At 37.8% G+C, this 27,211-nt stretch overlaps 1 protein-coding gene and 1 long non-coding RNA gene across 7 annotated transcripts in view; one reads left to right on the forward strand and one right to left on the reverse strand.

The window, feature by feature from the left end:
- LOC141506466 (uncharacterized) overlaps positions 1–26,475 on the forward strand; it is a 61,361-nt gene extending 34,886 nt beyond the window's left edge. The window contains exons 3-5 of one of the 4 annotated variants that reach the window (XR_012473897.1): positions 1,213–6,923; positions 13,754–13,845; positions 25,200–26,475. This is a non-coding gene — a long non-coding RNA (uncharacterized LOC141506466). Of the gene's footprint in view, positions 1–1,212; positions 11,772–13,753; positions 13,846–25,199 lie in introns of those variants that run through there. The other 3 variants (XR_012473899.1, XR_012473898.1, XR_012473896.1) reach the window with 3 other exon arrangements.
- Positions 1–27,211, reverse strand: part of LOC141506465 (solute carrier family 22 member 4-like) — a 91,094-nt gene that overhangs the window by 23,195 nt on the left and 40,688 nt on the right. For 2 of the 3 annotated variants that reach the window (XM_074213274.1, XM_074213275.1), the window contains exons 3-4: positions 25,305–25,459; positions 5,646–5,817 (exon numbers count right to left, since the gene is read on the reverse strand). The exons of the other annotated variant lie outside the window; for it this stretch is intronic. In XM_074213274.1, coding sequence (XP_074069375.1) covers positions 5,646–5,817; positions 25,305–25,459 — 327 coding nt within the window. The remainder of the gene's footprint in view (positions 1–5,645; positions 5,818–25,304; positions 25,460–27,211) is intronic. 3 annotated transcript variants of the gene reach the window in all.

A 27,211-nucleotide genomic window follows, 5' to 3' on the forward strand; every position in this document is an offset into this window, starting at 1 on the left:
GTTATTCAAAACCCTCTCTGTTGAGTAAGTCAGCTTTCACATACAATTGCTATGCCATTGAAATAGATTTTTAACAATACTTTTAGCTAATATAAATCTTGCTCCTTTTGAATTATATATATATTTATGAATGCATACACAAAATGTTTATTATATATATACACAAATTCACAATGCAAAAACATGTGTGTATGCATATACATGTATACACATAAGTATGAAGCACAAAAGGATGAAATATATGTATATACATGCACTCAATATCTCACACATACACATATATGTGTGTCCATGTGTATACATACATATCCTATCCTTTCCGCATTTTGACAAATTGCAAGAGTTCAGTGCCACATGATCCCAGATAACTGATTCAATTGTGTTTGTGCAAGATCAGTTGGTGTGAGTAGGTAGCTTCCAAAATTTCTCTTTGGAGCTCTACACCCTTCTCTGTAGTAGTTCTGGTTACTCTCTGCTGTTTTCTCAACTCTGGAGTGTGATGCAAAGGAACTTAGTTTTTCGTAACACCTATATAGTAATACAACTTTGAGTAAATACTTCATTCAAATTAGAGGAACTAACCCTCAGACTTTTTAAAAGAAAGACAATGCTGAGTTCTGTGTGATATACATCTTATAGTAAAGGTAACTCATAATTTACTTGGTACTCATTAAAGAACCAAAAAGAATCATATTTAGAAAATTTTGTATTGGGTAAAAAATGACAAATTGTGTTTTGGGAAAGTAAGCGATACAAAATGTGCCCTTAGTTGGGGAGGGGAGACACTACTCTATGAGTGTGTTGGAAGGCTGGCATGGTGGGGGTGGGGTAGGGGAATGTGTTAGAGATCTGCAGTATACTTAGAAAAAGTCTCAGGTATGGGCTGGACAGGGCAAAAGAAGGCTCACCTCAGCACACCACTATGGAACATCCAATTTTCACTAATGATTCTTGTTAACCAAATGCCTTAGCATTTGATTTGTACTCTGTTGAAAGACTACAAGTGTTGTCAAGAGCTTCTAAATTTGGTGCCCTTCAACAAAATCCTAGGTAGGATCTAAAGAATCAGCAGTCCAGTTGGGTGGTTTCTGATGTTGGGGATAACTGTGAGGCTCAAAATCAAAAGAGGAAACCTGCACCTGAGTCAGTGGCAACTCACATCTATTTAAAGAAATCAAGTAGTAACATCTCTACTGGTGCTATTTATTTTAGAGACTTGAGTCTGGTGGAAAGAAGATGGAGCAGTGATATCTATGTGACTTTGGAAGTTTGTGAGTAGGAGAAGAGTAGAAGGGATGAGTCCCTGACTGTCCAAGAAGAGGGAGGAGTGAGTAGATGAGGAGAGACATGAGTGAGTATGTTTGGAATAAACAGATAAAGAAGGAGTGAGCATGAATGCTAAGACAAAAAAAAAAAAAAAGGCAGAGCTAGTATATTTAATCCTGAACTTGGTTGGGATCAATAATTTTATCTTGGGTAAGTAATTGAATCTCTCTGGCCCTCAGTTTCCACAGCTGTAAAATGAGGGAGTTGAAGTAGATAACCACTTTGGTTTCTCATAGCTCCAGATCTAAGATTTTGTGACACTGGGTAATGATCTGAGTTCCACCCAGCACCTTTCCCCAGTTATGCTAGTGAGACAAGTAGAAATGACTACATGTATTCTCAGGGGCATTCCATTTGCTACTGTTAATTAACAACACTGGGGCAGGAGTAAGACTCTGTAGGTTATATGCTATTTAGACCAACATTTTGCTTTTAAAGGGAAAACACTGATGAAACTGAATTTTTTAGACTGATGTACTCACATAGATTGGAGCCAGCACTACCGAAGGTGGGGAGTGTGTTAAAGTAGTTAGGAGGTAATACTTGTCATTGTACAGAGTAATATTTGAGACAGCTTCTTCCCCATAACATGGTTATATACTCATAGTTCCCTTGTAGCAAGAGAACTCTAGAGAAATACTATGTAAAGGAAAGAACCAAGTTGTTAAGGGATTTAGGATGAAACAAAAATGGTGGGTTTTTCTTTTAAACCAAAACAGTTTTTAGCCTGCTCTTGGGTAGCTGGGCTGGATGGGTAGGGTAGTAATAGTGACTTAGTGGTGAGTTTGGAATCAGTAACAGCTACGTTCAAATCCAGTCTCAGGGTCTTACTAGCTGTGTGACCCTGCACAAGTCACTTATCCTCTGTCTGCCTCAGTTTTCTCAATTGTCTTATGGGGATAATAGTATAACAGTTACCTTGTGTTTGTTGTGATGATTAAATGAGGTAATATTTGTAAAATAATTAATATAGTGTCTAGATCACATTAATAAATGCTTGTTCTTTTGTTTCCTAGATCTATAAATAAAAGGAAGAAGCTGCCTCTTATAGATCCATCCTTCTCTTTTCTCTACCTACCTTAACCAGTCACTTTCTCCTCTTGCCAACCAAAATCAATGCACTATGGCATCTTTTGTCACTTGGCCAGTACCTTCTCTATCTTGGTGTCCCAAGCTGAACAGGGAAACAGAGTCTACCTCCACCTACCTGGCATGACCTAAGGTTCCCTAAGAGAAGATGGATTCAGAAAGGTGCATCACAAATACAACCCAGCTCAATAGTGCACAAATCAAGAAAGAAGAATGAGTATATGTATACTCTAGTCAAATCAAGGACAAGGCAAAGAGGGCCACCAAGGAGACAAACTGGAGAAGGTTAAGTAGACTTTTCATGGTCAAGGAAGGATATCAGTAAATCTGGATGCATCCACTGGGGTGCACACAAAGAAACCCAAGCACATGTGGACAAGTGTGAAGGTGGAGACTGAAGGGAAACTTCCATACCACAAAGTCATTACTGATAAAGCAGTAGTAGTAGCAACATCCCATTCCAGAACAATTATTAAAAAAGGATCTCATTAGAAGTGTAGCTTAATCCTAAACATTACTTCTCTTAGACTAATAATATTAAAGTGAGCAGACAGATATTATTCTACTCCACCACCCCTCTTTCTGAGGAGATCATGGCCAACTCTGACTCCAAACTTCTGCTTTCCCTGCTGGCAGGAATTAAAGTCTTCCTTGGAGAAGAATGGGGAGTAGATGCTAGAGATATTATCCTTGTCTTCCTGTAAGCCATATCTGGCTTATAATACTTTCCTCCTCCCACTATCAGTCTTGCACACACACACACACACACACACACACACACACACACACACTCATTCACACACACTTTACACTTGTAATTAAGAGGAAACACCCCTTAAAGTCAAGGGGATCTAGGAAGGCAACACTTGGTCAAAGTATATGGCATGTTAGTACTACTCCTAGTCAGTCAATTCACCAGGGACACCTTTCTCTTGAGTTTTGTCTTCACCACACAGATTAGTCACATTCTTTGGCATGATGAATTACTGGCAGATGGAGGCAAAAAGAAATACTCTTTATATACATGCTCTAACCTTGTGGACTTGTTTATCAATCAGGAAGTAGAGGAAAAGGTTTTGTTGTTTTTAAAGAACAAAAATAAAATAGCTTCCCTTTGAATGGATCCTATGAAATATACCTGAGGGACTTAAAAAAGTTGGGGCATTACCTGATTTTGATTCAAGCAAGGACCCCAGTGTATTTGAATGCTATTTCCTTTTCTTAATACCTTAGCCCCTGACTGGGTCTTAGTTTCCTCATCTCAGGAAGGTAAGTGGTGCCAAAGATAAAATGTTGGTGCTGGAGTCAAGAAGACCTGAGGTCAAATCCAATCTTAAACAGTTACTAGCTGTGGGATCTGAGGATCATAATAATACCTAACTCTCATAGGGTTATTATGCTGATCAAATGAGATAATTTTTATAGAGAGCTTAGCAAAATCTCTGGTACATGGTAAGCACTTAATAAATGCCTATTCCTTTCCCTTCATCTGTGTAATGAAGGGTTTAGATGGGATGACTTGTAAGGTTCGTTCTAGCTCTAAATTCTTTTCGTCCCCTGACACTCTTCCCCTCCCCCCCAAGATACTTCAGGTTTAGATAAGAGGCTGTTTTTAAAAAAAAATTTTTTTACACACTTGAGAGAGAGGCAAGAGATTCCTGATCAGAAGGGAGAATAATTTAGGAGGCATTTCTTCTTGTAACTTCTATCTTCTTGTATTTTTTGATACTAAAATCTCTTACAATGGGACCCATCTGTCTGTATGGGGTTTCTCTGGTACATCCACATGCCATTGTGGATTCAGGATGATTTCCTTGGGATAGAACTACTTTATAAGTAAGTGGTTATAATGTCACTGTGATCTGTCTCCTTGGTTCATGAAGTATGTTTGTTTACCATGAAATTTGACTCTTGAATTCAGGATGAGAAGTCAGTTGAGTTGGACTTATTTCTAAGCTCTATTAGGCTCCATTTCTAACTTTGGGAGAAATATAAGAAGGAAAATATTATTGGTTCCCAGACACTAAATTTATACCGGCAATCCATCAGTTTGGTAAGTTGTAGAGGCACTCAATTTTTATCAAGAAAACAGATTTTCTAGAAGGTAAAAGAATGTATCAGACCACATTTAAGACTATGGAACAGTGAAGGAAAAAGTGGGTATCTTTTTAAATGAATGTGACTTCCTGCTGTGAGATAATGTACATTCCAGAATATGGTGAAAAGGCTTTTAAGCTCAAAACCTGATGAAAGACCATGCCAAACTAGACAAAATATTAAAACCTTGAAAAAATGATGACAAAGGCTTTCTTGGTGCTGAATAACAAAGTTCCATGGTTTTTCAGAGTTGTTGATGAGAGGCTGGGCTGTAGCCAAACCAAGAATAATTATAAAGGAATTTAATGGATTAAAAAAAAACCCTCATAAAAATCCCTGAGGGTACTTTCTCATCTTGCTTCAATGTGAAAAATAAAAAAAACCCACAAAAGTCCCATCAGAATCATCCTCAAAGTCCAATGCTCAAAGGAAATTGGCTTAAAAAGATATCTTTTATTTTATTTCAAGTTCCAAAATAGGCAAAGGCAGCTATTAAATTCTCTCCATCCCTAACTCTTCCTGTAAAATGAATTCTATTTCAGCAAGACTTTGGATCATTTTTCTGCCTCTAGTATTATTTCAAGAGGGAATAGGCTACAAATGTGTTGTAAAAAGACCTGACTAGAAGGAAATTTTTCTTTCTCTTTTTTTAAAATAAAAAATATTTTTCTATATATTTCTCTTTTTTTTGTCTCTCTGTCTCTTTTCTCTCTGTCTGCAGTTTTATGCAGATCAGTAAATGCATATATATCATAGAAAAGTTGAAGGACTTTTACATGTGTTCATATGTAAAAACAGACTTTCTGAAGGAAGGCAAAAATAGAGAAGTTAGCAACATATGAAAGAGAAAAGCAAACAGGCAACAGAAAGGGTGGCTGCATGTTAAGATTCTATTATGAGTGGCATTTTCAAACAATTGTAGAGCACTCTAACCACAGACACCATACATATCAGTGAGAGGGTCCCAACGTAGAAAGGCCATTGCTCCTAGCAGGCACCAAGACAAAAAACCAAAAAACAAAAACAAAAAACCAAAACCCAAAGCACATTTCAACCCAACTGGTGATCTTAAAAACTGTAGCTCCAGATGTGACCCTCTGGACGGGAATGCCTGTGAACACGGTCTCACTCACCACCACAGCGGGACACACAGCACCCCCGGCAGGGTCAGAGCCAGTAGCAACATCCGCCAGTCTCTGATGAAGTAAGCAAACAGTGGCAGCAACATGTAGCCAATTGCAAAAAATATGCAAACTCCTAATGTAGAGAATATAATACGAACTGATTTGCCAAGTATCTCTGTTCCTGTTCAAAACAAGGGAGGAGTGTTAGCATTGTAACTCACTTTATTTTAATATTTGCTCTTTTCAACATCATCTAACTTTGCCATGGAAGTTAGAGTTCAAGCTAACTGCACTCTTAAGAGAGAATGAGGTACATCCCTGGGGATCCCTTTAAAACTCTATGAAGAAATAGTTAATTGTGTCTCCCACTTTGTAGTTTGGGAGAAGGTTCCAATGAGAATCTAAAGACAAAAACTGGGTCTGACTCACACAGAATATCATCTCCATGGTTAGAAGGGGTCACTGTGTCAAGTGATTTGGAAGGCAGCTGTGGCGGGGAGGGAAGGTGTAGAAGTGACTATGGCATAAAAACAAAAGGCATCAATGAAATGGATTAGAAAAAACAACAACCCATTATTGTATTTCATAAATGGCTCTCCTCAGAATGAGGCAGGCCACCTATCTATTGGAGGGAACTAAGCCTCTTCTCTTAAAATTAGAAAGAAATCCAAGACCACTTGCCCAATTAATGAGTCTTGTTTTACTGTGTCATAGAAGTCTTATGAAAACAGCCCAGAGCATCCTGGTATGAGTGTGTGTGTCTGTGCGTGTGTGTGTGTTTAACATGCATTTCTAAGACTGGTCTATGTGGCTAAATAAGAGGAATTTGAGTTGATTTTTTTTCTGCATCACAAATCAAAATGGTCAAAAATTTTATATTGATCCATTGGGAAGTTAAGAGTTGAAGGTGATTTTTTGTTTTTATTTCTAAGAGGTTATTGTGATCTTACAATTATATGACATTTAGAAAGAAGGGAAAACTTTACCAATGTAGAGAGGATGAATTTAACCCTTTACTTTCTTCTTTGATTTCCCAGGACGTGGAATGAAAAGCTCCCTTACAGTTTTGGGGCAAGACTTGACCCTATAGAGGTAAAAACATTTCTTGACACTGAAAGAGAAGGAAAGGCAGTGGCTAATGTCTGAATACAGACATCACAGTAAGCTATTCACTGAAGGAATCTCACCATATATGGTTCAATCTAAAACAGTCTGCACTTTAGAATAAAGAAAGTACTGGATTTGAAGTCAGAAGACCTTGGTTCAAATTGCAACACTTTGGATATGGTAAGTTGGACTGGATGTCTGAAGGGTTCATTCCAACTTGAAATTTGGCAATGACACTATGATCCAACTCAGTCTAGGAGAAGGAAGGCCCAGCAGAGAAAAGTTTCTGGTGTTTACTAGCAGTTGGACATCGAAGAGGTTGCTTAACCACTCATGACCTTAGTTTCTTCATCTCTAAAGTGAGGAGATTAAACTGGATGACTTCGAATTCCTTTATAATTTGAAATCTATACTCTTATGATCTGGTCTAGTACAAACTTATAGGAACACTTTTTCATCACCTGTAAATAAATCCAGTAAACATAAAATACACACTGCTTGCAATGCTTGGGTATATTGTTGAATACTGATTCAGTGACATGGGATGTTTTGCTATCCAATGACCAGCCCAGCTGTGTCTAGGGAAACCATCCAAAGGTTGCTCAATAGGTGATTTTTTTCCCCTTTACTAGCCACAACAACTGACAAAGACCTTCAACTATGGATTAATAGAGAAATAGTCATCTATGTGAGTGGAGGGCATCCCTCACTGGTGAAATCAATAATCCTTAAAGTATTAAAGTATATTCAGCATTCTAGAGTTGCAAAAACAAAAGTCATAGCTACCTAAGTGGAATCCACTATACTGATTTTCAGTCTAAATTCCTCAGCATTCATCAGAGGTTAATTTAAAGTGTTCTTTTAATTTCTTTCAAGTTCTATTGAGGACAAACTACTCATGAAATATACTCTAGGATGGGGCAGGAAACATCTATGGTCTGGCATTGCCAAGGCAACTGCATGTGGGACTCAAAATTTAATAAAACTAGGAGCTTTTTAGGGTTAGTATTTTTTAGTTAAAATTTTGTGTGACCCGTGAATTAAATATTCATCTGACTTTGGCAAAAAAAGGTTCCCCACTCTGCTCTAGGAGAAGGGTGTTCAAAAACCTTTGCTACTATCCAGTTCTGCTAATCATGGAAGTGGTAAATGTGGCATCAGAAGACCTGTTTAAAAATGATTTTGTTGTTTCTGAACTCTGTGCTGCTGGAAGCAGCTCTAACTATGAATAGCATTATTTAATTTTCTACCCTTTGTTCATTGTTCAACCACTCACAGTAGTTTACTCAATAAATTCTCATTGAATTGAATATTTCACTCATTCTTGGTCCAGTGTTTTGATGGGCAGATAAATTGTTAGTGGCATAGCAGACAGAGCCCTAGGTCTGGAGTCAGAAGAGCTGAGGTCAAATCCAACCTTGGATCCTAGAAGTGTGATCCTGGTTAAATTATGTTATCCCTTTTTGCCTCAGTTTCTTCATCTGGAAAATAGGGATAATAACAATTCTTACCTCCCAGGGTTGTTGTGAGGATCAAATAAGATAATAATTGTGATGTGCTTAGCATGGAGCCTGGTACATGGTAAATGCTATAAAAAAGTTAGCTACTATTATTAACAGTCTTCTAAAAGATGTCTGCTTATAGTAGAACATTTATTAAGATAGAGGAGAATTAAAGAAACACATAATCTTTATGGTATATGTAATTGAACTTCAGGTTATATTCAGTGATAGATCAGCTATTGCAATGGGGTGGTTGGTCTCCCCAGCTAGGGTCTCTGCTTGCCCTGCTCTCTGTCCTTCACAAATAGCTTCCCAGCTTGTATGTTCCCATCATGCTTCTGTCTTTTAGGAAAGGGAATTTTGTCTGGTTGTACTCAAAGTATGTTCCTATTCCACATCATCTCTGGGCACACAAGTCTGGACCTTTTAATTTTGGAAGTCTAGAGAGTTTTCTAGATTTTGAAATTCTAGGAAAAAAGTTTCTAAATATCTAGAAAGAATCTCCTCTGGGAAGGATCTAGGGTCTTTGTTGAAGTTACTTCTAAGATCAGGGTTAAGAACCATCTATTTGCTCCATTATCAATACTCTGTGGCTACCTCCAAATTGGCAAATTCAATCCTTCTCCATGACTGAGGAGTCCTGGAGAGCTGTCTACCTTGAAGTTAGCTTCCTAATTTCTATTTGGAATTAGTGACCAGTAAAGTCACCTGGATCTTGGACATCTACCTCTCTGAAGAGGCTGCACCTATGCTACACCAGAGAGAAAGTATAAAAGGAATCAGCTGAGCCAGTCTCTCTCTCTCTGCCTGTCTCAGAATGATAGGTGGGGAGTTGTCAGGAATGGATGTTATCCTTAATACACTCAATAACCTCTCCAAATGTGGTGACAATTTAAAATATAGGATCACACACATAAGTGACAGGAACTGGGATCTAAATCTAGATTCCCTGATTCCAAATACTCTTTATACTGTTGTTCACTAATTCAGGGCTAATTTGTCCTTTATTTCCTTGATACTCAGTCCCTCCCTCATTCTTATTTCAAGTTAAAATGAGTTCTACCTTCTTCAATATCCTTATAATTTTTTATACCTTTTTTAAGGTAATAATAATAATAGCATATAGTTATCCTCACAACAATGCTGGGATTTTACAGACAAAGGAAACTGAGAGGACAGGAGAAGAGCTTCTCTTAAGTGCTTTCTCTCTCTCTCTCTCTCTAATATTTCAAAACACATAAAATAAGGACTCTAAATTTTTGAGAGAGAGAACCCACAGAAGGATCCAATGAGGCAATTCTCCATCCCAAGGTAACCTGGAAAATAGTGGAAAGGCTCTGATCCACAGGGTTAGAGGGGTGGCCACCAGAGTGAAGGAACTTCAGCCTCCCAGAGGCAGCCCCAAGGATGCCTGGGAGCCATGTCTCATGGCAGCAGGGGCGGTTTCCTGACCTACACTCCAGGGAGTTAGGCACAACTTAGAAGATCAGTGGGGGAACCTCTGCCAGAGCCAGTGTGTGAAACCCAGCCCTCAGGTCACTCAGCAAGCAGCTTGGCATCCAGGAAACAGAGCCTGTAAGCAGGAGCCCCCAGGCAACTCAGCTGTGAGTGCTCAGCTTACCAAAGGGAGGGGAGTGGAGAGAGATTTGTCCTCTGTACCTGGAACAGTACTCTGGGGCTCTGACCACATTCAGATCCTGATCACAGTCTAGACCCCCCATAGAACAGCAGCCCCCCTCACCTCAGTCCCATGGCATAGTGGGGTGCTTATGGTCATTCACAGACAAGGAGGGAAGACAGAGCTTCACACACTGAGATCCTTGTGGGGGTGGTGTCCTAATAATACTCAAAAGCTCAGGAAGCACCCCAAGACCAGGCACAGACTGGAGAAATGAGTAAACATAGAAAAAAGAGGAACACCATTGAGAAATGCATTATCTATGATCCTAAGAAGGATCAAAATACTCAGTCTGAAGATGAGGAAGTACAAGCTCCTGCATCTAAAGACTGCATCAAAAACAGAAATTGGGTTCAGGCTATGACAGAGATCAAAAAAGATTTTGAAAATCAAATAATGGAGATAGAAGAAAAATTGGGAAAAGAAATGAGAGAGATGCAGGAAAAACATGAAAAAGAAGTCAGCAGCTTAGTCAAGGAGATCCAAAAGAATGCTGAAGAAACTAACATGTTAAAAACCAGCATAGGTCAAATGGATTAAATAGTTCAAAAAATTATTGATGAGAAAAATGCTTTAAAAAGCAGAATTGGCCAGATGGAAAAACAAATCCTTCAGAAGTAGAATGGAACTAAAGGAAGCTGCTGACTTTATGAGAAGTTAAGACATAATACTTCAAAACCCAAAGAATGAAAAATTAGAAGAAAATGTGAAACATTTCATTGAAAACAACAAGCAATCTGCAAAACAGATTCAGGAAAGATAATTTAAAAATTATTGGGATACCTGAAAGTCATGAGCAGAAAAAGAGCCTTGACATCATTTTTAAAGAATTCCTACAGGAAAATTGCCCTGATTTCCTAGAAGCAGAGGGCAAAATAGAAATTGAGAGAATCCACCAATCTACCCTGGAAAGAGATCCAAAAAAACCCCAATCCCCAGGAATATTATAGCCAAGGTCCAGAACTCCCAAGTCAAAGAGAAAATATTATAAGCAGCTAGAAGGACAGAATTCAAATATCATGGAACTGCAGTCAGGATCACACAGGACTTAGCAGCAACTACATTAAAGGCTCATAGGGCTTGGAATATAATATTCTGGAGGGCAAAAGAGCTCAGAATGCAACCGAGAATCAACTACCCAGTAAAACTGAATGTCCTCTTCCAGGGGAAAAAGATGGACTTTCAATGAACCAGAGGAATTTCAAATGTTCGTGTTAAAATGGCCAGAACTGAACAGAAAGTTTGATCTTCAAATACAGGACTCAGGTGATGCATGGAGAGTAGAGAGAAGGATAAAATGTGAGGGGATTTAATGATGATGAACTACATGTATTCCTGCATAGAAAAATGATACTGAGGCGGCTAGGTGGTGCAGTGGATAAAGCACCGGCCCTGGAGTCAGGAGGGCCTGGGTTCAAATCCAGTCTCAAACACTTAATAATTACCTAGCTGTGTGGCCTTGGGCAAGCCACTTAACCCCATTTGCCTTGCAAAAACAAAAAAAATGATACTGATAATACTCTTAAGAAACTTTTCATTTAATAGAGCAGGTAGAAGGAGCTTTTATAGATGAAACACAAGAGAGAGCTGAATTTGAAGATACAATATATTGTAAACATGGAGTCAGTGGTTAAAAGGGAAATGCAATGGGAGTAAGAGAAAGGAGATGTGGAAAAGGCTAAGATATTTCATATAATAAGATTTTTTACTACAACGAGCTATTGCAATGATATGGAAGTGGGGGAAGGCAAGGGGGAATGAGGGAATCTTCGCTCTCATCAGAGGTGGCTAGGAGAGGAAACAGCATATATACTCACTGGAGTATAGACATCTGGAGTAAGAAGGAAAGAAGGGGGACAAGGGGAAGGGGGGATGTGAGTGATGGAGGAGAGGGTGGACCATGGGGGAGAGTGGTCAGATATAACACATTTTCTTTTTTACTTCTTACAAGGGGCTGGGATTGGATGGCCTGTGTGGGACCAAAGAGCTGGGGTGGTTACTGGGTCTTAGGAGTGGTATGTGGGTTTGGGGCCTCTTGGCCCCAGGGCTGGTGATCAGTCAGCTGTGCCACTCAGCTACCTTACAACACACTTAAGAAGAGGGACAGAGTAAAAGGAGAGAGAAAATATAGTATATGGTAGTGAGGGAAGCATGAAGTATGAATATGATCAGCAATTGAAACAGTGGAAAAATATGGAAGTAGCTTTTGTGATGGACTTATCATAAAGAATATGATCCACCTACGACAGAGCTGGTGGTGTTGGAACACAAACTGGAGCACATTTATTATTATTATTATTATTTATTTTTTGGGGGGGAGTTTGCAAGGCAAACAGGGCTGGGTGGCATGCCCAGGATCATACAGCTGGGTGATTGTTGGGTGTCTGAGGCTGGATTTGGGCCTGGGTGCTCTTGGGCTCCAGGGTGGTGCTCTGTCTACTGCACCACCTAGCTGTCCCTATTCTTCCTCTTCTTCTTCTTCTTCTTCTTCTTATTTTGTTTTTTTAAGGGCAGTGGGGTTGGTGTAGCTGGCCCAGGGTCCCACAGCTAGGTGATTGTTGGGTGTCTGGGGCCAGATTTGGGTTCAGGTGCTCCTGGCTCCAGGGCTGGTGCTCTGTCCATTGCACCACCTAGCTGCCCTTATTATTATTATTGCTATTATTATTATTTTATTCTAATTTTAATTTTTTTCTCTTTATTAGTCATGAGGGCATTATGTTTACTCTTAAACAAGAATATTTTAGTAATGTATAAAAAACATCATTTGTACAAAAATAAAAATAAATATAATAAAATAAAAAAAAAGGAAACTGAGACAAACAGAAGTTGATTGACTTTCCCAGGGTTACACAGCTAGTAAGTATCTGAGGACACTTCTTGACTTCTTCTTGACTCCAGGTCTGGTTCTCTATTACTACGTCATCTAGATTCCTTGCCTTCCTTTTTAGAATCTCTGTGAATAATTTGAAGGTAAGAACTATTTTTAATCTTTATACATAAAATAGAGACAAACACAAATATTTTATATTTCACAAATACTTGTGAAATGAATGAAAGCAACATCACTCATCCCATCCCTTGCAAGTAACAGCTTCTGCTAAGTGAGTAGTTATAACTGTGCAGTTGCTCATCTTGACCACTAAGGGGAAGGATCCAGATGAGTCGTTTTACTCAGATTATCTCTGGAATACGACCAGAATCAATATAACCTCATATTTGTGCCAGATTTGCATGCCTAAAGTTCCTTAAAATATCTCTCAAAGCCTCAAACTACTCTTTTTCAGAATATATTATTTAAGTACTGTGAGGATCTCTGCCTCAGACCTTAGAATGTTAGAGTAAGAAGAGACCACAGAGATCATATGGTACAAACCCAGCATTTTACAGTTGAGGAAACTGAAGTTCCAAAACAATGTGACTAGAGGTAGCAAATGGTCTATTCTTCATTTCTAAAGGCAAATCTTTAGTAGCTTCTCATTACAATGTTATTTAGGAAAGGGATTCTGAGGTACTTAGAAAAAACAAAGCATCTAAAAATACACCTACTAAATAAAGGAATACTTTAAGAAGTAGTTTTTGCTGCTCTATAGGCCAGAATTAGGTAGATGTAGTTGCTTTTTTTTTTTAAGTTTCTGCAAGGCAATGGGGTTAAGTGGCTTGCCCAAGGCCACACAGTTAGGTAATTATTAAGTGTCTGAGGCAAGATTTGAACTCAGGTATTTCTGACTCCAGGTCCAGTGTTCTATCCGCTGTGCCACCTAGCCACCCCTGTAGTTACTTTAAAAAATTTTTTTTTCCTCTAGTGACAATTTCATGGAATCTATTTTTAGGATTGGAAGGGTAGCTACAGAGGTCAACTTTCTGATGACGTTTTGTCCTTCATACTGGAAGAAGACTATGCCATCAGGGAGGTGATACTAAGGTAAGCACATGAATTGGATCTGAGTGAGGGGGCACTGTGTTAGGTCACCAGCCTCACTTTCTTCTCCAGGGACATCTGAATCCAGTGGCCAGATATGAATCATATGAATCAAGATCACTGGAGATGGTCCTGGGTTAAGTGACTTGCCCAAGGTCACACAACTAGTAAGTGTGAGGCTGGATTTGAACTCAGATCGTCCTAACATCAGGGCCAGTGCTTTACCCACTACACCATCTAGCTATCCTAACTTCTGTTTTTTTTTTTGAGTTTTTTTTCGCAAGGCAATGGGGTTAAGTGGCTTGCTCAAGGCCACACAGCTAAGTAATTATTAAGTGTCTGAGGCCGAATTTGAACTCAGGTACTACTGACTCCAGGGCCGGTGCTCTATCCACTGCACCACCTAGCTGCCCCCTACATTAACTTCTAATCTTCCACCACATTCAGGAATTTCCTCTATAATTCCTTGATATTGCCATCTCATCTCTGCTAGCTAGGGTTAGGCTCTTACCTTTTCAAGGGGCAGTCTGTGTCAGAATTCACCTTACAAATTTTTTCCTATGGGTTAATCAAAATTCTGTCTCTTTTATAACTCACTCCTAATGCTCCTAGTTCTGTCCTCTTTTGCCAGGGAGTTTAAGTCATGCCTCTTTCAGTTGACATTCTTTCAAATTTTTGAAGACAGAGATCATGTCCTCCTGAAGTACTCCCTTTTTTCAGGGCTAAATATCACTAATATCCTATAAAGTAGACAATTCTTATTTGTGCCAACTTGATGTCAGAAAGAATTAAGTTCAGGGGGCGGCTAGGTGGCATAGTGGATAAAGCACCGGCCTTGGAGTCAGGAGTACCTGTGTTCAAATCCGGTCTCAGACACTGAATAATTACCTAGCTGTGTGGCCTTGGGCAAGCCACTTAACCCCATTTGCCTTGCAAAAACCTAAAAAAAACAAAAACAAAAAAAAAGAATTAAGTTCAAATATGATTTCAGATACTTCTTAGCTGAGTGACCCTGGGCAAGTCATTTAACCTCTGCCTCAGTTTCCTTACAAAATGGGGATAATAATAACCCCTATCTTGCCAGAATATTTTAAGAATCAAATGAGAATATTGATATGTGTGCATGCATATAAACACACATATATTCATATATATTTGTATATGAATATATTTTTTAAAAGAACTTAGTATAGCACTTGACACATAGAAGTATATAAATGATCATTATTATACAACTATGTGATTATAATTATATTTATATATAACATAAATAAGTAGAATTCACATATACTATAAATACATATAATTGTTGCATATAAATAAATATATCTTATGATATGTAATGATAAATTATCAGTAGTATATATTATAAATTACATAGTATATAAATGATCATTCCTTCCCTTTTCCCATCCTGATCAATCTCCTTTGATTACACCCCAGTCCTGCAATGGGAAACTCCTATGAGTTGCATTGGTCAAAGGGTCCAAATATTATTCCATGTTCTCTAATGACCCTTTATAAGATTCTAAGCACAGATGATTGAGGACTGAAGGTCACACAGAACCCTTAGCTTATTATCAAGGTGTCTGGAAATGGAAATAAATTAAGTCAGATAAAGAACTAGGGACTGGTTTGGGATTCCATTTGAATAGAGAATTCCTGATTAAGAAAACTCCCTCATCTATGGAGATCTCTACAAATGATTATCTTAGAGATAGAAGAGAGAGATTGTGACTTGGCCAGTCAGTACACACAGCCAGTACATGTCAAAGGCAGGAGTTGATTTCAGGTTCTCCATGCTGCATCTTCAAGTCAAATAAAATGCAGGACTATTTAAACTTCGAAATGATTTTTTTTTAAAGCAACATTAGGGGTCGCTGTTTTACAACTTCTAGCCCTAGCAAGTTAGACCAGTAGCTAACCTTTAGAGTTTGGGTGGATGAGGTAATAGTAATAGATCTGGGGGATGAGAAACAGCTAATTTCCAAAGTCTTCACCACTCACGCATGCTCTGTTTCAAACTTGGAGATGTTTTTAAAAATCCAAGAAAAATAACAGGACATGGAATAAGGAAGTTTCCAGTAGAGTGCATAGAACAAGAATTTTACAGCCTTGTTAATAGAAGTCTCCATGAATGTACAAAAGCCGTTAACAGCCTCTTAACAGTTTTAAGCAGACCAGACAACTTGGAGAAAAGGATAACTTAAGCTGTGAAACCAAGACTCAGAATCCAAGATAGCAGAAAGTCAGCGGTTTGTTGGTGACTACTCCACCCCACTTATCATGAACCCAGACACAGCCTGTGCTCAGGCAGATTTTTCCTGGCAAACTCATTAATATGCAAACTGGGTTTATCTCTTCTTTTCAGAGGCTTAATCAACATAACATTTGTATAGAGGATTGATGATACTGATGCTTGTCTTTTGTTCTTGAAGAAGATCATGGTATCAGGGATGTGATGCCATGACATGTATGTGAATTGGATTTGAGTGGGGGTTGTTGTTTTAAGTCACTAGTCTCACCTTTTCCTCTGGAGCCATCTGGGTCCAGTGAACTGCTATGAATCATGATGACTGGAGATGGCCCTGGATACAAGGCAATCAGGGTTAAGTGACTTTCCCAAGGTCACACAGCTAAGTGACTGAGGTCAAATTTGAACTCAGGTTCTCTTATGGCATTGTAGGATCCTAGATTTAGAGCTGACTGGTTCCTTTTAGAGATTTAACTCTAGCATTTTACAGATGAGGGTGACAGAGGGGAAATGACTAGACCGCGTTGACAAAGGTAGTGAGTAGGGAATATATTTATAAATTTCAAATATTCAGTTCCAAACATCTTGGCTTCCCAATTTACCAAAATGTTTGGAAATGAATATATTGAAGATTTTATTTATTTCAGTTTTACATTTTTTCCCCTAATCTTACCCCCCCCACCACAGAAAGTAATTTGCCAGTCTTTACATTGTTTCCAAGGTATGTATACACTGATCTAAATTGAATGTGAGAGAGAGAAATCATATCCTTAAGGAAGAAACATAAAGTATAAGAGATAGCAAGATCAGACAATAAAATATCAGTTTTTTTCCTAAATTAAAGTTAATAGTCCTTGGTCTTTGTTCAAACTTCACAATCCTTTCTCTGGATACAGATGGTATTCTCCATTGCAGATAGCCCAAAATTGTCCCTGATTGTTGCACTGATGGAATGAGCAAGTCCATCAAGGTTGATCATTGCCCCCATGTTGCTGTTAGGGTGTACAATGTTTTTCTGGTTCTGCTCATCTCACACAGCATCAGTTCATGAAAATCCCTCCAGGCTTCCCTGAATTCCCATCCCTCCTGGTTTGTAATAGAACAATAGTGTTCCATGACATACATATACCACAGTTTGCTAATCCATTCCCCAATTGAAGGACATTTACTTTATTTCCAATTCTTTGCCACCACAAACAGGGCTTCTAGGAATATTTTTGTACAAGTGATGTTTTTACCCTTTTTCCATCATCTCTTCAGGGTATAGACCCAGTACTGGTATTGCTGGATCAAAGGGTATGCACATTTTTGTTGCCCTTTGGGCTTAATTCCAAATTGCTCTCCAGAAAGGTTGGATGTTGGACCAGCTCCACCAACAATGTAATAGTGTCCCAGATTTCCCACATCCCTTCCAACAATGATCATTATCCTTTCTGATCATATTGGCCAGTCTGAGAGGTGTGAGGTGGTACCTCAGAGATGCTGTAATTTGCATTTCTCTAATAAGTAATGATTTAGAGCAATTTTTCATATGACTATGGATTGTTTTGATCTCATCTATAAATTGCTTTTGCATATCCTTTGACCATTTGTCAATTAGGAAATGGCTTTTTTTTTGAAATTTGACTCAGTTTGCTGTATATTTTAGAAATGAGTCCTTTGTTAGAAACATTAGTTGTAAAGATTATTTACCAGTTTACTACATTTCTTTTGATCTTGGGTACAGTGGTTTTGTCTGTGCAAAACCTTTTTAATTTAATGTAATCAAAATCATCTAGTTTGTTTTTAGTGATGTTCTCTATCTCTTCCTTAGTCATAAACTGCTTCCCTTTCCATAGATCTGACAGGTAAACTACTCCTTGATCTTCTAGTTTGCTTATAGTATTGTTTTTTATGTCTAAATCCTGTAACCATTTGGATCTTATCTTGGTAAAGGATGTTAGGTGTTGGTCTAATCTAAGTTCCTTCCATACTAACTTCCAATTTTCCCAGCAGTTTTTATCAAAGAGAGAGTTTTTATGCCCATAGCTGGACTCTTTGGGTTTATCAAACAGCAGATTACTATAATCGTTTCTTGCTATTCACCTATTCTATTCCACTGGTTCACCACTCTATTTTTTAGCCAATACCAGACAGTTTTGATGACTGATGCTTTATAATATAATTTTAGATCAGATATGGCTAAGCCACCTTCTTTTGTACTTTTTTTCCCATTAAATCCCTGGAAATTCTTGACTTTTTATTTCTCCATATGAATTTACAACTTTTTCTAACTCATTAATTTTTTGGAATTTTGATTGGTAGGGCACTAAACAGGTAGTTTAGTTTTGGTAGAATTGTCATTTTTATTATATTAGCTTGACCTATCCATGAGGACTTGGTGTTTGCCCAGTTATTTAAATCTGATTTAATTTGTATGAGAAGTGTTTTGTAATTGTTTTCAAAAAGTTTCTGAGTCTGCCTTGGCAAATAGACTCCAGGTATTTTATATTGTCTGAGGTTACTTTGAATGGGATTTCTCTTTCTAGCTCTTCCTGCTGTATCTTGCTTTATAGAAAAGTTGAGGATTTATGAGTGTTTATTTTATATCCTGCAACTTTGCTAAAATTGCTAATTGTTTCCAGTAGTTTTTTGGATGATTTCTTGGGATTCTCTAGGTATACCATCATGTTTTGTCTCTTCCCAATTCTAATTCCTTCAATTTCTTTTTCTTCTTCTCTAATTGCTGAAGCTAACAGGAAATGAATAAATTGGAGCCCACCAAAAAACTATTTAATTCTGGAATCACAGCAAGGCTGAGAGACCTCAGATGAGGTTCTTTAAAGACTTGAAAGTTCTATTTAAATGGAGTATTATCCTGATCCCATTATCATTAACACTAAATCAACTCCAAGGCAATATGATGCTCAAAGGCAAGTGCATTTGCTACTCTGGGGAAACTTCTCAATGGCTTAGGCTTACAACAGGACTTGGCCTGGATCTTCCCGCTACTACTGAGGTCCTGGGGAAGTTATGACTAATCAACCTCTCAGGTCTCTTTTTTTCTTTTCATTTAGAGTAGAAGTGTGGTGCTGTTAATCATTTCCTGTTAATCATTTCCTTATAACATTCCTTATAATTGTGTTTGTTAGGGAAACCTTTTTTCCCCCTTAGGTAACAGATTCTTCCCAAAATTGTCTGTCTTTAAAGGGGCAGTACACTCAGTATTGATTCACAAGTGTGATGGCTTCAGTAGCAAAAGTGAAGAAGTCTGGATTTGCTAAACATTGAACTTAAACACCATTAGAAAAAGAAAAAAGCAAGCATCAGTCTCCTTCCTTCCAGTCTTACCCTTCTTATTTTCACTGACCTCAGTCAGAGATGGCTCAGCATATAGACTGCTGGACCTGGAATTGAGAAGATCTCAGTTCAAATTTGGCCTTAAACACTTGCAAGTTATGAGACCCTGGGCAAGTCACTTAACCTATGTTTCCCTTAATCCACTAGAGAAGGAAATATCTAGTATTTAGATATTTCTAGTATCTTTTTCACTCTATCTTATTTTTCAAGAAACTAAACAACTAAAATGGAACAACTGAACAACAGCAATGTAAATTTAGTTCTTTGATCTCATGCTAAAAATATTTACAGATAATTAACAAATAAATTAGAGAGATAGTTTGGCACTAGTGGACAAAGTTTAGAGAGAGGATGACCTGAGTACAAATCCTGACTATGACTGAAGGGTGTGTGACCCTGGACAAGTGATTTAATCTTTCTGAGCTTCAGACAATTCCCTAAAACAATAAGTTATAAGTCTATTGTGATTTTTTCTGTGGAGGGAGGTCCCATACCCACAAAATCCCAGGGACTTGAAACTGACCTAACAAAAAGTTGTCTAGGAATGTAGAAATTCAACGTAACTCTTCACAAAATCCATTCAGTCAGAAGGTGTTTTGTTTTCAAATAGTCATTTTGCATTGAATCCAGCATCTTTTCTGTCAGCTTCTCTATGCTGATGGTTGTCAAATCTATTTATCCTAACCCAGTCTCTCCAATCTAGTATCTTGTATCTTCAGCTGCATTTTATACATCTTGAACTGGATGTTGAGTAGACATCTTAAACTCAGCATGTTCAAAACTAACTAATTTTCTTTCCTTCCAGATTCCCCCCTTGTCCTAACTAGAAAACACCATCCACACAGTCCCTTGGGCATGAGACCTATGTGCCAATTTCAATTCCTCACTACTACCAACTCCCCATATCCAATTTGTTGCCAATGTCTGTCAATTTTTACTTTTGCCATATCTCTTGGATAAGTCCTCTTCTCTCCTCTGTTACTGCCACCACTCTGGAATAGGCCCTTATCTCTTCAAACCTGAATTATGGTCATAGCCTGCTGGCAGGTTCTCCTGCTTCAAGTCTCTACCCACTTTAATATATCCTCAGTAACCAAGGAAACTTTCCTAAAGTGTAGATCTGACTATGTAATCCCCCTATGCAATACATTTTAATGCTCCTAATAGCTTTCAGGTTCAAATGTAAAATCCTCTGTTTGGCATTCAAAATCCTTCTTAACCTAACCCTTTCCAGACTTTTTACACCTTACTCTGCTACATGTTCTCTGATCTAGAAATAATGATCTTGTTTGTTGTTCCATTAACAAGATATTCCATCTCTAGACTCCCAGTACTTTTTCTGGCTGTCTGCTATGCCTAGAATGCTTTCCCATTTCTGCCTACTGCCTTCACTGGCTTCCATTTTCTTTGTGGTTCACAAGTTCATATTGTATTACAAACAAACAAATGAAACCTTGAACCTACTAGACTAAGCCAAATTTAGCTTTAATCCAGAGTTAGTAAGTCAGAGTCCCTCAAAACTTACATAGAATTTTTTAAAATAAGGTCAAACACAGGCCATATAACACCAGCAGAATTTTTGTTCTGTATTACATATGTTTCTAAAATGTTCTTTTCTGTTGATTGTCCACATCAGTAAGAGGATAAATGAGAGGCAATTTAGCTCTAATTCAGAAAGACTTCTTATTACATTTCAGCCCAGTCTTATCAATAGCTAGAAAGATACACAGTAGCCTAAACTCATATTGGACTCTTACTCCAAGGGGATTCCTATCAGTGACTGTTGTCATCAGAGGAAATATAGTAACACAAAAGTCAATCATGAGGCTGGCATCATCAGTATCTCTAACAATTAATAGTCTACTTCCAGTAAGCAAAGAGTGGAGTTAGGCGGCAAAGTGAATGCCAGACACAGAACCTGGAAAACATCCTCCTGAGTTCAAATTCAATTTCAGAGATTCACTATCTGTGTGACCCTGGATAAGTTACTTAACGCTGCTTCCCTCAGTTTCCTTATCTGTAAAATGAGTTGGAGAAGGAAATGACAAACCACTCCAGTGTCTTTGCCAAGAAAACCCTAAATGGAGTCACAAAGAGTTGGATATGTCTGAACAACAACAATAAACAAAAATCCTTAGTCTTCTTTAAAACTCAGCTTAAATGCCACTTCTTCCTACTTTACTGATCTCTACATCTGCTACTAGTATCCCTTCCCCATAGTATTCCATATTGACTTTTGCATATTTCAAATTCATTTTTTGTCTTTATGATGTTGCCTATAATATAATGTAAACTTTTTGAGGGCAAGGACTGTTCCATTAATATCTTTGTAAACCTAGTGCCTAGCCCAATACATGATAAAAGCAGGTGCTTAAGAATGGCTTATTGAATGAATTGATAAAGGAATGAAGTTTGCAAGTAAATCCAAGAAGGACAGAATTGCTAATGCCTTTGAAGATAGGAATTGGATAAAGAACTACCAAAATAATGAAAGGAGATCAGACTTCTGAGGAAAGCTTGAGCAAGATGCAGAGAAAAGAGGTCTATAGGGAGATATTCAAATTTTCAAGTAGACAAAGTGTTACCTTAAAGACTAGTGTCTCCTCATTCTATTTCTCCAAGGAAGAAGAGGAGCACAAGGAGATCTCACTCCAGGACAGTCTACCAAAGATACATGGAAGGTCTAGTCACTGTAGAAAGACAGGCATTGCTTTTGGACATTTTGGGGGTTGATTAACATGAGATCATTCCTAAAGGCAGAAGCCTGGACTGAATGAACTTTTCTGTTCTTTTTTGCAAGAGTTCTTGATAACTTGAGAACTGGGAAGATGCTATTTCTTTTTTTTAATTTTAATTTTAATTTTTTTCAATTTTAAAAACTTTTAAAGATATTTCTGTTATGAATTCCTTCACCAAAGGCATTTCCAAAATAACTGAAGACAGTAACAATTTCAAGTATTTTTTTGTGTGGTTTAAGAGGTTGGAATCACTTTGGAAGCCTATTCTCTTACTGAAAAGGATATAATGAGGATAGTGCAATTGCCCAGCATTCAGTAAAGAACTTTCAATAAATAGTTTTCTCCAACCCTGCCTTTTCTGGAGGATTTTGACTATGATATGACATTTTTTCTCTTCATTACCAAATCAATATAATTAAGTCTTAGCTTCTATATACAAAAATGACATTCTTGACCTCATTGAGTCCAAGCAATGTCTCTAGGGTAACTTGAGACATTCACACTATTTCAGTCTTTCTTTTGTTCAGTGACACATTATTGAGATGTTTGGTCAGAGTCATTGGGGATTTTGGAACTGAAGATAGGGGAATTATACTGAGGTAAGTCTGAGGCCAGATTTAGGAGTTGATCTACAGCCTGGGAACAGTGCAAAGTCTACTGAATCATAAGGAAATAGTATCTATCATCTTGGACTTATTTATTCCTACCAAGTCCTAAACAAAGCATAGCCTGACCAAGGCAAATCCTTAAGTGGTTTACAGCACTGGAATGTATTTAGGTTTTTTATTTCTGATGTAATCATTTTTTAAAAAAATACCCCCCCAAAGTCTCAACCAAAGTAAAATTGCCCTCCCATGAATTTACTGAGATTTTATTTCATTTTTTATTTTATTTACACATTTTTATTTTATAAGTATAATATAAATATAATATATTATATAAAAGAAATATACTATTTATTATATATAATAAATATAAATTATAAATATAATATAAATATATACTTTATTTTAGTTTTTGTAGTGACAATCTAAGCTGCAGAACCAGCCTGACATTTTCTCCTGACCTGATAGTGCTGGTTGAGAACTGTCTATTATGACCCTACAGTGACGCCCACCTGTGACTACCTTAGCTTTTGAGCAAAATCTGTTTATGTCTGTCAGTCCCTAATAATGAAACTATCTGGCCAGATGGTCAGAGAGAAGAAAAGTATGGTTAGTACTGGGTTTTCTTAGAGTCAGACACCCACCCTTCACTGCATACCTTCTTTCTGTCTGTCCTAACTTCTTTCTTCCTTGCTTCTTTTCTTTTTTTATTAAAGATTTTATTTGAGTTTTACATTTTTTCTTGCTTCTTTTCCAAAACTATGACCCATGAACCTTCTCAGAGCCTGGACCTCTGGTTATTTTATCAATGATTGAAGGAATGGAATTTGAGCGTGACATCTGGTTGGTTACCAGAGGTTGTAAATATGTTCACTTCAAAGAAAATATATTAGACAAGAGTCATCTAGGTTTAAAGATCTCTGAAAGGAGGAGGAGGATTAATGTTCAGGATTAATTATTCTGTCCAAGCTGGAGCTTATTGACTTGTTATATTTTCTTTTTATGAGAACATAAATGGAAACTGATTAAAGGACCTTGTATGATTTAAAACCCAGTGGACAATATTGAGATGTATGTTTCTAAAATGAAGAATTTCTCCTCCCTGAAAAATAGTTTTAATAAAAGATAATGTTAAAAGCATCTGGTGTCTATACTATACAATGTAAATAGAAATAAAACATTTAAAAACTGTGAAATTGAAACTTGTGTAATTATAGTGACCAAGTTTGGTCCTTTGTTCTTTGCCATGGTGAGGAACTCTGGGCAGGAACATTGCATATACTTATTTAGATTATTGATATATTGGGAATTTTGTTGAATTGTTTCCCTTCCCACCCCTCTTCAACCTTTCTTTTTATTTTAGAGATAGGGTAAAGGTGAGGTGTACTTAGAAATGAAGGTGATATGAAAAAGATAGCAATAAAATAAAAATTAATAAAGTGTCCAGTGAAGATGGATAATAGGTTTAATACAGTAGAGAAAAGCTGATAGATAGCGTTTTAATAGCTGGATGTTCGAGCCATTCTTTGATAAAATTAACCCTTTAGACAAACTTACTAAATTTTTAAAAATGCAAAAATTTGCACTCTAATTAGAATTGCTGAAGCAAAGAACTGCTTTAGATCTTTGGGTTTCAATATAGGAAATTGCAACTCCTTTTACAATAGTTTTACCTTTTTAGCCACCCTGACCCTATCTATGGGAGATAAAGTGAGAACTGAAGAATAGGCTATTGGCTCAGGCTGTATTAACCTTTTCCTTGGACCTTTTTCTAAGAGAATGACCTTATCTCTGGCATTTATGAACTGCATGTTGAGGAGATTGGAGTCTAACATGAGTTCTGGGAATAGGTTTGGGAATGATACCCAAGTGGCCTCATGAATCCCTCAGCCCCTTTCTTTGCTTCTTAACAAGACATAAGTAGACCGGCCTCTCAGTTGAGTCTATGAATTCACAGCACCTGGATATATCCCCAAATCTGAGAATTTGTATTTTTAAAAAAGGTGAAGTAGGATTACTTTAAGATTTGTGTGGAAGGTTAGAACTATTAGTGTTTATGCCCCACCAACTTTTATTGAGCTTAACTTGTGTGACAATGATTCAGAGATATGATTTGCTTTGTCTGTCCATGGTCAACCCAGTGTTGAATGATAATGGGTCTCCATTTATCCTCAAAATAAAGCCTTTTTCTTCCCTTTATGGTTGAAACAAAAAAAATTCTCTCTGTGATTTCCATTGTTGATAATAAACATATGTTTGGTCTAAACTTTTAAGCTGCAGAACATATGGTGAATAACAGAGAACACTTATCTACAGAGTGGAAATTCTACTGTCCATTTCATAAGGAGGAATTTTTTTTGTAGCTTTCTAGAGTGTTGAAGCTCTACTCTTTTATCTTTTTTTCCTCACCCTTTGCAACAGCAATTGGGAAGAATAGAGCAATGAGAGCAGAAGAGGAGGAAGAAGAGGAAGAAGGAAGAAGAGAAGCACATGGCCCGTCTTGCCATCTTGCCAGGGTCAGCCTACCTAATATGAAGGCCACTACGTAGTTGGAGATCTGGCCCATGCCCACGATGACAAACAGCACAGTGAACATCTCCCAGTTGATGGAGAAGATCTGCAGGAAACTGAAGCCCGTCTGCACAGCCATGGTCCCAAAGAGAATATTCTTTCTGCCGAACCTTAAAAACACAATGCCGCGCGCGCACACACACACACACACACACACACAAACACAGCATCAGGTTTAGAAATAACAGTCTCTTTCAAAGAGACTAAGATTCTCAGGGTTAAGTCAAACATCAACATTAAGATTTATATGAACTTTAGTAAGCAGAACAATGAAAACAAGATACACAATATGTATCAAAATGTGTACACAATGTAATAAAAAATATGAATAGAAAGAACAAAATATCTCAGAAAATGAGTACTGATTAATTATAATGACCAATCTGGGGCTCTAAAAGGATATAACAAAAGCATCTCTGTCTCTTCTTTGCAGACATGGGAGACTACGAGTGTGAAGAATTACATATTCTGTCAGGTTTGATTAGTGGACTGGATAGTTTTGCTTAGCTACCCCCCCCCCCAGCAAAAAATTGTTTGTTACAAAGGATGACTCAATTGATACGAGTGAAAGAGGAGAAATAAATCTGGAAGTCAAGTTGGTATATAAATTGAATAATAATGCTTTTTTTTTTCAAAAAAACCCAAACTATTAACATTGAGGGAACTCTCATTTCTCAGATAAGACAAGAAATGAAGGGAATTTTCCTCCATGAGTTATCTGAAGACATAAAAGCCTCTATTTTTTCCCCCTCTGAAATAGGAAAATTGGGCCAGATGATCTCTAAAGTAAATGGATGATCCTTGGGCATTAGAGAGTCATGAAGTTTCAGAATCATTGTAGGTGACCAACACTCTCACAGCACAACCAGCTCTCCCACTTCCTCTGCCCCCTGAAGCAGTAAGCTGACACTGCTGAGTAAACTGATCAGTAGAGAATTCTGTCCTCAGTGATTGGTCTAGTGCCTTCCCTATTCTTAATTCCACTGTATCTTGTCTATAACTGGTTTGTACTGAACAGTTTACACTGTTGACTCCTTGAGGACAGGAACTGGCTTGTCTTTCTATGTATCCTCCCCAATGCTTATCACAAAGACTGGCACATAGTAGACATTTAATAAATGCTTATTGACTGACTATCAGTGTCTCCCTAAGACTGTAAGTTGCTGAAATTCCTTACCTGGAATCTCCTGTATCAATGAAAGTACAGGTCTCCAGACCCACCCCTCCCCCCAAACAAAAGTCCATATCAAACAACAAAATTCAAAACTTGTCATCTGAGAAATGACCATGCATACATTTCTATATTTCAGTATTTCAAAGATCTATGACTTCCCTGCTATGGATACTTTTGTTACCTATATAGATTCCCTCCCTCCACTAGTTACTTGGAAAAAAGTCTTCAGGAGTTAGTGTTTCCAAAAGTTTCATCTCTTTGGGGCAGTCAGCTTTCTCTCTTGTTCCTGTCCCTCAACCTACTGAATCCTAAACCTCAGCAGGAGGGGAGGGAAGCATCCTTCAGGCTTGCCTTGCCTTTGTTCTTGTTGCTTCTGTTATCTGCTGCTTAAACCATACACCACCTAAATAAAATGCCCTAGTTGGAGACCAAGGGGCAGCGTCAGGAGGCTGGGGATGGAGGGGGAGGCCTACCAATATCCTCTGCCTTGAGTGTCCCTGTGTGTGACAGTCATGTATTGGTTATTGTTGTTGTTTTAAATATAGTAGGCTAAAAGGACAAAGAATTTAAAAGAGAAAAAAACTTTTTTCCCTCCAACTTGGTCATGAGTCAACTTAGCTAAGTTGGTCTTTGTATGAAAGAAACAAAGTTCTTCACCAAGACTAGTCTCAAATATTAGAACTCATCA

This window comes from Macrotis lagotis, chromosome 1 (genome assembly GCF_037893015.1).
Source record: "Macrotis lagotis isolate mMagLag1 chromosome 1, bilby.v1.9.chrom.fasta, whole genome shotgun sequence".
In the NCBI taxonomy this organism is placed as follows: domain Eukaryota; kingdom Metazoa; phylum Chordata; class Mammalia; order Peramelemorphia; family Peramelidae; genus Macrotis; species Macrotis lagotis.